This window comes from Sceloporus occidentalis, unplaced genomic scaffold (assembly GCF_023333645.1).
Source record: "Sceloporus occidentalis isolate IW3139 unplaced genomic scaffold, rSceOcc1.0.p SCAF_330, whole genome shotgun sequence".
Classification (NCBI taxonomy): Eukaryota; Metazoa; Chordata; class Lepidosauria; order Squamata; family Phrynosomatidae; genus Sceloporus; species Sceloporus occidentalis.
In genome coordinates this window covers 217570-230568 of record NW_028317310.1, presented here as the reverse complement: position 1 = coordinate 230568, position 12999 = coordinate 217570, and the positions used below count along the sequence as shown (strand labels likewise).

The 12999-nt window shown below is 38.9% G+C and overlaps 1 protein-coding gene across 1 annotated transcript in view; it reads left to right on the top strand.

The window, feature by feature from the left end:
- Window positions 1-1172: 1172 nt before the first annotated feature.
- The window catches only part of LOC149274449 (C1q-related factor-like), a 28496-nt gene continuing 16669 nt past the window's right edge, over window positions 1173-12999 (top strand). Inside the window, exon 1 of the mRNA XM_089505470.1 lies at window positions 1173-1802. Coding sequence (XP_089361596.1) covers window positions 1194-1802 — 609 coding nt within the window. The 5' untranslated portion in view covers window positions 1173-1193. The remainder of the gene's footprint in view (window positions 1803-12999) is intronic.

Here is a 12999-nt window from a genome sequence, read left to right as displayed (position 1 = left end):
TAATTAGGCGGCCGACGGCCTTAAAGTGCCGGGTCCGACTTGTCTTCCCCTGTCCAGACCTGTGAATATCCTTAAACAATTGCAAGACAAAATGAATGTATCTCAGCATTCCAATAAATCAAAAACAATATTAACCAACCAAGAAAGGTCCCAAATCACATTATTGTCACGTACGTCCAGTAGCTGACACAGGCGTTATAAAAACCAGCAGAAGTAAAATGTTCTGCTTAACAGCTGCTGAGCTTTTTTGATTTTTTTTTTGGTCTCCCGGATGAGCTATTTTTGTATATAAAGCTCAGACAGTGTCGATACCTGTTTATACCTGTCTGACTACCTGTGTCACTGTCTTTTAGTACATCTGAATTACCTGCTTTATGCTTTAGGGGGCACTGCTCTCTCTCGTATAAAAGACTCGCTTTCTCCAGACCATCCTCTCACAAGTTAGATTCCCTGCTGCCTCTCTGACTTCCTTCTGTTTCAGCGGATTCATCCCTCTCTTCTAATCTCCCTCCTTCCATCTCTCTCTTCTGTCCCTGTCCGATACCACGCTGCTGCTGCTGCTGCTCCCCTCTCTCCATGATACACTTCTGACTTTAATCCTTCTGCTCTCTTTAAATATTCACACTGCGCTCCCCTTCTCTTCCGCTCTATCCTACCCACCTTTTATGTGTCTTATACATCCCTGTCTTAATCTGTTCTCTCTCTCTCTCCTATCCTGTGACACATACTAATCATATACTTTTTTTAATCTTTCACAAAATTTATGTTTGTTGTTTGAACTTTTTACATGTAATTCTTCATTTCCTTTGTGATCCTTTATTATCTGGGTATTATTTGTTCATTCTCATTTTCAATTTTTATTTTTTTTATTTCTTTTTAGTTTCTTTTCATTGTTCACTAATCTTGAAGTCTTTAACCCTCTACAAATTTCCTATGTAATTCATAATCTTTTTTTTTCTTTTTTATCCTCCATTATTTCATACTCTGCTTTACTACTTCAATTATTGTTCGTCTCTTGTTCCTCTGCACTTTATCCATTTTTCATTTCCTCCCTTCTCTTCTGGGAAGGGTAATTTTTCTTGAACCCTAGTCCCCTCGGCACCATAGCTCCCCCCAGCCGTTCGTCCCCACGTCCCTTGGCCCCATTCGGCCTTGGGAGGAAGACTTTGGTAGCAGTGGCTATTGGCGTGGTGATGGTCCTAATATTGGTAATCCTTATTCCTGTTCTGGTCAATTCAGTGGGGTCTGATGGCCACTATGAGATGTTGGGCACCTGCCGTATGGTGTGTGACCCCTACCTCAGCAAAACTGGGACCACCACCACCAGTACCAGCATTCGGGCTGGCACTGGAGCTGAACCCCTCAGTGACAGAGGACAACAAGCGCCTTCAACCTTGGTGCAAGGTCCTCAAGGCAAAGCTGGACGCCCTGGCAAGCCAGGGCCACCTGGAGGGCCCGGAGAACCAGGGCCACCGGGTCCAGTTGGACCTCCAGGAGAGCGTGGAGAGCCAGGCAAGCCTGGACCACCAGGATTGCCAGGAGGAGGGGTGACCGGTGCTATTAGCACAGCCACTTATACAACAGTTCCACGTGTGGCTTTCTACGCCGGGTTGAAGAACCCTCACGAAGGCTACGAAGTTCTCAAATTTGACGATGTGGTCACCAACCTTGGAAACAACTACGATGCAGCCAGTGGCAGGTTCAGCTGTACCGTACCGGGCACATATTTCTTCACTTACCATGTGCTGATGAGAGGTGGGGACGGTACCAGCATGTGGGCAGACCTGTGCAAGAATGGACAGGTGAGTTTCCCAACTGTTGGGATTGTTTTCAGATGTACCTTTACTTGCCTTTCTTGAATATGTGTGATATGGCATTATAATGGTCTGGATTAAACACTGTGATCTCTAATGCAATCATGGCGATTGACAAGCAATAAGCCCTGCTGGCAAACTCTTATATGTCACACTAGTTAAGACACCTTTAAAATCTAATTAAATGCTATTGGTTTTCTAATCAGTTACAATCTTTTTTTCTGATTTAAAAAATTAGATAAAAAGTAGTAATCTGTGTGATTTACCGGGATTATGCAGACAAGAAGTGTATAATCGTTAGATTTAAGTTTTCTAAGTACTAATTTATGGCTTTACTCTTGCCAGAATAAAAATGTTTAATCTATCTATCTATCTATCTATCTATCTATCTATCTATCTATCTATCGTGTATATATATATATATATATATATATATATAATGTGTATTGTGCATGTATAAATCTTATATTAGGAATTTTTGTTTAAAGACAATGTAGGGTTACTGTTTATGGCATGTAAGTGGTCAGTATATCTAAAACCAATGTAAATTCACAAGGTAGCAAGAAATTGTGATATAAAGACAATATGCTAGAGGAGTGACCGAGAGAAAAGAAAGATGAACAAAATAAATGTAAAAAAAAAAATTAAAGGATTTTTGTTTCTAGAGACTACTGCTTTCCTCTGAATCCGCAGCATAGACAGTAAACCTCAACTTCAGCGGGAGTTTGTTTCTGGAGGACAGCTCTAATAGGCACTTACTTAATCACTGTAAAGGAGAGTGAAGTCAAAGGGGGAGACAATATAAATACGATCATCCGCTGAATCTGCCCATTAATGTGGGCTTAAAAAGTGAATGGGGATGACAGCAATAATTCTTGAGATTTTGACATTGTTCATGGTGATAAAATATTTTAACCTCTACAAAAAAAAATGCATTATTTGAAGCCCCGTAGGGGCAATAATGTGGTCCCAATACCAGGACAACCATTCCTACCACACCTCTGTCTGAGGGTTGTGAGCATTGCAGTCCAACGAAACCAGGGTTTATGTTGAATTCCCGCTGGTGGATGAAGGTTATTATGAGTCTGTGATAATAGTAGTTATTTAGCAGATTCAGGAAACATTTCGTTTTTTTTACATGTAGTCAGTGTTTCTTGAAGAAACGTTCAAAGCAAGCTTGATTTTTTTGTCTTCAGATCTGTTGCACTGAATCAGTATTTTAGCACAAAGAAGGTATTGAAATAAGCAGAGCCCCAATACAATATCTCAATCACGCGCTATAAAACGCACTGCTGTGCATCTGTAAAATGTAATTCTTAAGTCCCTTTGTTGCATGGTTGGAAAGGTAAAGGAGTCTCATAAAAGGTTATTTTGACTGTTTGACAGATACAGGTTGTGTGTGTGTGATGTTCTAGAATAAAGAGTTTTTGTTAGCCTAGAATGAGGACAATTACCAGAGAGCTTGGAGATGCCCATGGGTGCAAGAGGTATCTAGTGTGACCAGAGGAAGCAAGTTCAACCAGCAGAAGGAATACATTATCATAATCAAAAATGAGATAGGAAATATAGAATATCATAATTGTTTGTTTTTAATAAGAGTAGAGCACAAAGCAAAGAAAAATACTTTGGAGTATGAGAGCAAATACTGTTGAGGGACTAAGTTTTAGAGAAGAGAAAAAAGGAGAACATATTAAGCAGGAACATAAAAAGACGGCAAGCTGATCTACAGCATGGAAGAAGAGAGATAATCAGCCTAGGAGATATATAAAGTGAAATATTTAAGCCAGAGGAACAGAGGGAGCTTATCTAGGTAGGATGATGCAGGACAGACGTGGAGCTCGTGAACGGAAAGCTGGTCTAGATATGAGAGAACTAAGCCATAAGTAAAGTCTTAAGCTTCACAAGGCAAATGAGCGTTCCTCTGGTGAGAAACTTAAAGATAGAGAGCCAAATGTTCTACAGCTGGCTAAGGCAGAGGACTGGAAAGGGGGTAAAGAACAATCACCCAAAGGCGAGAGAGATAAGTTAGTTTGAAAGGAAGAACAAGAGCAAAAGCAGAGGAGCCAGCCTGGAAAACACTATACAATATTAGGTTTCCTGAGGAGAAACCAGTAGTTGAAACACATTGAGGAAGAACTTGACCTAGCCTAGCATCAGGGACTTTATGGGACAAACAGAAGTTTGTCTCCATAAATCAGTATTTTACTCCTACAAATACATAAGTCCCGAAGAAGGACTGACGGCCCAGTGGAAATAACTTTTGGCTAGATATAGCGGGTTAAGTCAGGATATTTAGAGGAAAGCCTGGAGCCCAAGAAAGGTTGGAGATGCCGCTATCTTGGGGCTGAAGCAAAAACTCAGATGGGGAAGAAAGCTATCCAGAAGAAGAGTATGAAGGATGAGAGATGAACTTTAAACGAAGATATTGAACAGATGCAATTGCTGGCAGTCAAATGAAGCATCTTATCATATGAAATCTCTCACCTCTTACTTTACCCAAACCCTGACAACGTATAACGCCCCTTGAGACTTCTGCCCAGTTTAACTCTTTGACGGAGAAGCAGAATTCCCCGTTGATTAACTTTAGAAGGCTATGCAAGAAAAGAGCAGTATAATGATGGTAGGAAATCCATAAGATAGAACGGCAGCAGCAAGCGTAACATTTGTTTAACAAAAGAACGGAACAGCAATTTACACTGGATCTGGCGTGAGTAGTGTCGGACAGAGAATCAATCCGTGTTCTCTCCCGGGGATATTCCAAATAACATCTCAACTCATCTATCAAATATATCTTTTTGGCTTTATATATATATATATGTACCTTAGATCACTGAATAACTACGTTTCCGCCGCGTCTACTTATTTTCTAACCGCTAATCCATCAATATGTTCAAATTTCATATTTCACGCATGTCGATCTGTCAGATGTCTGCGTTTCCATTCATCAAATATCTGTGACTTCATCTGTCAGGTATATCCGCGAACCCTATCTATCAATCGGAGATGTATCCATCAACTATCATTTGGCTCATCTATCAAGCGCATCTACTGGAGAATTGATTAAGGCCATTACATCGTCTTATTAGCTAGTACGATACATTTCGTCGGTATCAATTTTCATAAATATTCATATGGGTGTAAATAGGGTTTAATATAAAAATATCCACCTATGTGTCTAGATATGCATCGGAATTCTTCACATTTTTAGAAATGACTATTTGTTATTACATATTTCATAGAGCGCTTGTACCAGGAGGTTGCAAGCCAAAGCCAAATGCCAGCCAAAAAAAAACATGGGGTGTCTCGATGTTGCTCGGTATGGGAGTAGAGAATTTTGCCAAGAAAAATAACTGCGAGCATTGGCATACCATACAGTTGCCCGAACTGATTGAAAAGTTTTAAAGTAACACATTTTAGGAGGCAAAGCTAGGAAACAAAGAATTAGAGAAAGCCTGATGGTGTGAGAGAGAAAACCCCGGAGAGATGGAGCAGAGCCGAGACGTGCAACATAACTCCACAATGAGAACATCACTGCGCCTGCAGTAATTCTGTGTTACAAGACAAGGAGAACAGATTAGCATGGTCTACGTGATGACAAGTGCATTAAAGTAATGAAAGGTTTCACATAGAACAAATAACTCTTCTACGAGGAGGGTAGTAAATAAGTTTGTGACTCTTTCATCAGAAGTGTATGCATGAAATGGGCATAAGGTGATCCAGAACATAAGCCTAGGTCAAGGTCTAGTAGACCAAAGTACTCATATCCCACAGAGACCCAACGTGTCTACTTGGCAGACTCTGGTAGCCCAAGAAAGCCAATGGCCTTGAGATATTTATTATAATTATATTCATTTATTATGATGTAATGTATTTGATCTAAATTTTACACATTGTGATCTGGCATGTCTTACGTCATAGGAAAAAAATCTCGCCCACTATAGGTCCATACCGTACCTTTGCCAATCAAGGTATGTGTATGCAGGTTTTTGCCTTTATGTCATATGAAGGCACGTCCAAGGTGGTAGATAATTGGAACAACCTCCCAGACGAAACGGTTGAGGGTAATACAGCGAGGGAATTCAAACATACATGGGATAGGCATATATATATATATATATATATTCCCCAAACAGAACTTGCTTCGGATCATTGCATAAAAGGAATTTAAGAAGTACAAGGCCAGAGGAATATTTAAAATATCTGAATATATGATGAGACAGCCATATAACGGTGAATTAAGTAGTATTTTTAACACAAATCCCATTGACATTTATGCTACGTCAGCTTGTTTCATAGACTAATTAATAATATAACCGCATCTCAGTTTCCTTCTGAAAATTAGTTTTTTTTTTTAAAAGAACCGGAGATTTAGAGAAAAGGTAAGGGTGAAAGAAGTCCTTTCCCCACAAATGGTGTCATTATTGCATCATAGTGTCATCTAATAAGTGTGTACGCATCTTAACGACCGTCTTGGTGCAACAGTACAATAATTCATGGAAAAAAATGTTGACTACGCATAACATATAAAATGCCAAAATGCCCTTTTTTAAATGTCTATCTTAAACAGGGCTACGATTTTTTGTTTTTTGTTTGTTTTTGCTTGCTAGGAATCATGGGAATTGTAAAACCATCATTCGAATATCAAGGGTTGCCTGTAATACATATATTTTTTTTTCTGTGGAAATGTATGCATTTCATTGGGATACAATTAATTAAATATTTCTGACTGTAAGACAGAAAGTAGGATTTATTTATCAAAAAATAAATAAATAAATAAATAAATAAATCTTCCAGGCACTTTTTTTTTTTTTTTTTATTGCGAAAACCGGCCTTTTATGTGATTAAAAAGAATTGATTCACTGGTCTGTAGGGATATAACATGGAATGTGGCAGCATGGTTTATTACTATAAACACCTATATGTGCATATTACTTATAAGATCAGGTAGATAATGAAAATCTAAATTTCTAGCAACTAAACTGAACCGTTAATATATTAAGGTACGTAATGCGTTTCTTATATTAATATGTAATCAGATTTATTGTTACTTGTACATATATAGAATATATATATATAGTATATTACTATATGTATTATTAAATATGTACATTTGGGTAATGTATGTACCGGTATATTGTTAAGCAAAAAATATATGCCTGTAAGCATCTTATCCATGTTGATAAAATCTAAAAACACACTTATTGGAATGCATGACTAATTAAATCACATTTTAAAATGTATGTATTTTACTCTGGCTGTTTAAATGTACATATTGTGACCAACATCTGAATGGGGGTCCATATAAAGCCCTCATTAGACCCCCTCATGAAACATAGAAGATGAAGATTGAAAGTAGTGTGAAATACCTTAAAACTCGGGCCTACGGAAGACTCCAAGGCCTAGTGCTTTATTAGGTTAGACGAGGTTGATTCTATCAGACATTTTGGTGCCCTTCAAAATACATGGACTCCAGGAAACATGGAAGGAAATGAATTGGAGGGAATTAATATAGGAATCATATTCAATGTAAATCTTAAAAACAAAACGTTCCCAAGGATGCTTTCATCCATGGGGTATCCAACATTAACAGTCGATTTGTAAGGGGGACTAAAAATATATCTAAGATGGCTGTCTTCAGGAATTTATTCCCACCAAATTTATATTACTTTCATCCAACCAAGTTATATAAAAAATATATAAATCTAGCATTCGAAGATATTGTTTTCAGCGTGAAATCTTTATATTAACATAAGAGAAATTTGGTGGGAATAATATTTTAAAATGAATTGCGAAAATAAATTTCCTGATTGTACCTTAATTTTGGGGGGGTTGGGGGCTAGTCCCCTTCATGAAAAAAAGGGGAAAAGGCTCTAGAATCTAACAAGACGACTAGCAGATCATACCTGACTTAGCAAAAAGCTGACAAAGTAAGATTTTGTACAACTTTCTGTTGGCCGTTGGCCGCACTTTCGTCATCAGGTGGCCACTGAGCCCCCAACGAAGCTAACCTGCGGTTAAAGATGGCCCTTGCCTCAATTTCCTAAATTAAGGCAAAGTTTACATATTTCAGTTCATTGTGAAACCTGCTTTAATTTGAATTTAAACTCATTGTAATAAAGTAAGCAGAAAGTTAAAAAAAAGAAGCGATATGTAATCTCAAGGAGTACAATTTTGGCAACACATTCAGAAAACATCTCGTTTTCTGCTGTTTTCCAATAAATCAGAGTCTTTCAATTTTTACTCCGAACGAAACACAAATGTGTTAAACGACTGAGAAAATCGCCACGTTAAGACAAATCCAGAAAATGTGCAGATGCGATCTGTAAATTCCAGAATTAACAACATGGTTATTTTTATATTGTCCAAGCGCTAAGGAACAAAAGTGCAACACAAGGAACACCTAGTGAAATGAAATAAAGTCTAATTCTAACACTTAACAGCACGAGTAGAACTGGTTAAAGGAGTGTTTCTTTCCATAGTAGGTAGTAGAAGGTAGGTGGTGGAGGACCGTCGGGGTTATGTATAAAAAGTTATCCTAGTACCACATGCTGAAGCGGAGCCTTCCATGAGCTGCTATGCTGACCACACACCATTTTTCCATTTTGAACTACGGTCCTCTACACATAACCAACTATGTAGTTAAATATTTTAGGCTTCCAAAGGCTTTCTTTCCAGTCCATGGGGACCTGGTAAATCTTTGCCACCTGTAACTCCTACGTCATGTGCCTTTAGTTATATGGAGAGGTTATATGGAGTAAAAGAAGGAGATAGAGCGACGGGTTGTATGGAGTAATAGGAGTTATAAGAGGAGGCTATATAGAGTAATAGGAGTTATAAGAGGAGGCTATATAGAGTAATAGGAGTTATAGGACGGGGTTATATGGAGTAATAGGAGGAGTTAAAGGAAAAGCTTAAATGGAGCAATAGGATATTGGGTTAGGAGAATTTTCATGGAGAGCGCCGCACACAGATGAGTTAATCCTTTCTCCTTTCTCCGTGTTGGTTTATTTTTCTCTGCTTCACAGTCTGCTGTCTCCTTCCATAATTCTGCTTATCTCATCTCTTTCTCTCTGTCAGTTGTTATCTTTCTGTGCGTTTCCCTCTCTCCGTTTCCCTTTCTCTATCTGTCCGTTTCCGTCTGCCTGTTCAAATCCGTCACTTTCTTTTTTCTCTTTTTTTCCCCTCCAGCTTCTTTCTATTTTATTTTCTCCTCTCCTAACACCTCCCTTTCTTATATCTGCCCCCAACACTCCGACTTCTTTCCCCCCTGCTTATCCAATTTCAGTTCTCTCTCGTGTTTTCCACATATCATTCTCTGTTAACAGATCTGTTTTTTTCTACATATTATCCCTGTTTAACTCTTTCAGTATCTGATCACGCTTAAGATTTATTTATTCTCTTATCATTAACCCTAAACTGTGCATTCCGCTTACCACTGACACTCATAATCACCAATCCAACTTAAATACATTAAAGCGAAAAAACCAGCTCTATATTTGTTTATTTCCAAAGTAATGGAAATTAAATAGAGCAGTACCAATTCAGAGATTTAAATCGATGGCAAATATGTTTTTTTTAATATGTTTTATATATGGTCGATGACCTATGGAATCACAATAAGCATGATTTACCTGTCCTCACCTAAACGACTGACTGAATACAGTAAGGAGCTTTGGATCGAGAGTCTCTAGACTCTCCTGTGGCTATAAGCAGAATTACAAGTAAACCGGTCAAAAAAAGTATATGAGAAATGGGCAAAAAAACCCTTAAAATTAGAGAAGACAACCCATCAATGAATTCTAAAGCCACAACCATAGCTAAAGAAGGTCCTAAGTGGCGGTAATGTAGGTATTAGCAACATGAGTGTGGACTTCTAGCATGAGCTTTCAAGAGCATCAGGTACCCTTGATTTTCTTTAGACTTGTTTGAGTTGATAATCTCGAAAACCACAAACGCCAGTATTAATTTTTGTATTTATGCCACCGGGCTAACGAGGCTATTGTTAATATTATGTATATCCTAATATACTATATCGGACAGCTTTATTAAATCGTAAGCCGTGTTGCTTCCATATCCAGATCAAGAAGAGGAAGAATCAATGTGGAGTCACATTCTAATCTCCTTTTTTAACCATAAAGACTCATTCTACGCCTCTCCACCCGATATTAGATTGTATACTCTGTGGGTCAGGGGCTTATTAGGCCTGAGGAGCTCTATATATATATATATGAAGTATTCTCTTTGGTTAGTTTGCTATGTGCAACGCCAGCGCTTTGGAAAATTAGGAGGCAAGGAAAGGATGGCCTGCAGGATTTCGTGTCTGTTTGATGAAGACATGGAGCCCCTCTCGTGTTAGGGAGATGTGACAGGCTGAGCAGATACATGCTGATCTCCGCTGAAGCACAGGAGGGGAATTGGCTTTATTTAACCGAGGTGAAGGAGGAATAATTCTGAACATAGAAAGGCACACAGAAAAGAAGCAGACGTCCGCAAAGCCGTCTGTATAAATCCTTCTGCTGTTCTGGATCACATCTCCATATAAAACCCTCTGCTAAACCATATATTCATCCTCTCCGCATAATGCCTTCCAATTGCTCCACATAACAGGTGGTACCCCGAGGCAACAAAAACAAGGGGCCTTTCTATGGTCAGACATTCATTTTTATTTAGAGAGTTGTAAATACAAGTCGACGTGGCTATACGTTAATGACAATGTACTTCCTATTCATATACGTTTGGTAATTTGCCAATCTTATTTAGACCAGTTTCATGCTGGCATCATCGATCGACGGTCTTTCGTCTTCTATACATAGCATCCTAAGGCATGGACGATTGTCGTATTATTTTATTGCCAATGTACATCGATTTTTAATAACCACCCCTACGATAGCTCTTATGAACTACATATAACCCCCTTTATACCCCTCCATAGAATAAGCTTGAGGACCCCTGGATACATTAAACACATAGTTCTCCACCTCCATGTTTCGTTGTTGACTATCTTTTCTATGAAAAGCACAGCTCGTTTCTGACAAAAAATAACTTCATTATCCACATAATCTCTTTTTTATCTCTTTTATCTCTTAACACCTTAATGACAAAGCCCGTACATGTACGGGCTCAAAATGCACTGTTTTCAATGGGTTTAGGGACCGCCCATTCTCCTTAAGGGGTTAATGCATATCTTTTATATCTTATAAAAACAACATGCCACCATCATGACCCTTCCCGGCATTGTAATACGGCTCGGTGTGTTAATTATTAGTGTATAGGCGTTCAGTATTATTATTATACGGAAGAAGCGATGATGGGGACTAATGCCCTGACAGGCACAAGCAGATCCACAGCCCCGATTTGCTCTGTGCGAGTTGACGCTGGCCCCTGGCAAGCTTTCATAACGTGAGATCGTGACAGCCAGGAAAGCGGATTGAGGTTTGCTGCAAGCGGGGCCACAGTTGCATCCGTAGAAAACTCGGGGACGTACAACGTACCCCAAACCTCTGGCAATTTGCCGACGTACCGATGTGCCAGAGATTTCCTGTCAACACCGATCAGGGATACCCTATCCAGCCGGCCATGTTGGAAGATTTCTTGGGTGCTTTCAGTGGGATATTCCACTGTCAGATTGCTTTATATGTTTTATCAGTAGTTTAATTGTAAAGTTGATATATTACTGATCTGTCTCACAGAAAAATAGTTGGGCCCAATATAAAAAATAAAAATAAAATAAAAATAAATGCCCACCATACCTCACAACTTGTGAAATGGCCAATGTGGGTCATGTTTGTTTGAAGGTCTATGGTTAGAGGGGTAAATCAAGGATTTACCAATGCTTTTTATATGGCTTTGTGATCTATTTTGGACCACAGAGAAACCTAGAGTTACCTGTGTAACTTGAGTAAGGTTCTGATAAGTACACAACGCCATTGGTAGACAACGGCTGTAGGACCCTGTGATACCCTCATACCCAGCAAATGGTGGTGTGGATCACCAGTGTCTCAAACAAGCACTGTCAATGTACATACATATATATATATCATTTAAAGGTTTGTGGTCAATTGACTTTTTTCATGGAAAAACATAATTTCAAAAGCGTTTTCTAATGATCAATTAGCCTTTTAAACTTAAACTTGGATCAGTGAACACAACTTGCCATTGGAACACAGGAGTGATGGGAGTGATAAAGGGCCATTGGAACACAGGAGTGATGGGAGTGAACTAGGGCCATTGGAACACAGGAGTGATGGGAGTGATAAAGGGCCATTGGAACACAGGAGTGATGGGAGTGATAAAGGGCCATTGGAACACAGGAGTGATGGGAGTGATAAAGGGCCATTGGAACACAGGAGTGATGGGAGTGATAAAGGGCCATTGGAACACAGGAGTGATGGGAGTGATAAAGGGTCATTGGAACACAGGAGTGATAGGAGTGATAAAGGGCCATTGGAACACAGGAGTGATGGGAGTGATAAAGAGACTCTGTATGCCTATGATGAGATTCCATTAAAAAGCAGCTGTTTCCAGCTACAATAGTCATTTACAACATTAACACCATCTGTGCTGGATTTCTGATCCTTTTTATGTTATTTTAATGGACAAATTTAGCTTTTCCTTCAAAAACAAGGAAATGCCTAAGTGACCCCAAACCTTTAAACTGTTACACTACAGTTACACCCAAATCACCCAAATCAAATAAGGAGCGAAGGGGGGGGGGACATAACAGAGAGCAAGAAAAGTCTCAAATCTTTACAAATTTTAGTTTAATATGCAGAGAAAGATTTATAAACACGCTATACCCAGTGGCATCTTCTCATAGCACACAATCCCGTGTGGATATCTCTTAGTCATTTAGAACAGCCATTCTAAGAGTTTACTGGAGAATGTGCATAATTGTTTTATCTTTTAGTACTGGTATAAGATTAAAAATACATTTTCAAGTATTGGGCTTTTTTGTTTTGTTTTTTTAAGGCAACTGCATATTAGCCGTTTGTGTTCTAGCTATGTCTCCAATATACTCTGACAGACAGGATTAATCAGCATTGCCATAAAGCATCAGCTCAGTGTGGTGTCTGAGCAGAGAAAGTCACTCAAAATATCACATGACAACAACAATGGCGGCCTCCGGGTCCAGGAAGTTTATCTGAGCAAAATTACATTTTTTGTTAATGCTGTGCTATATTTACAT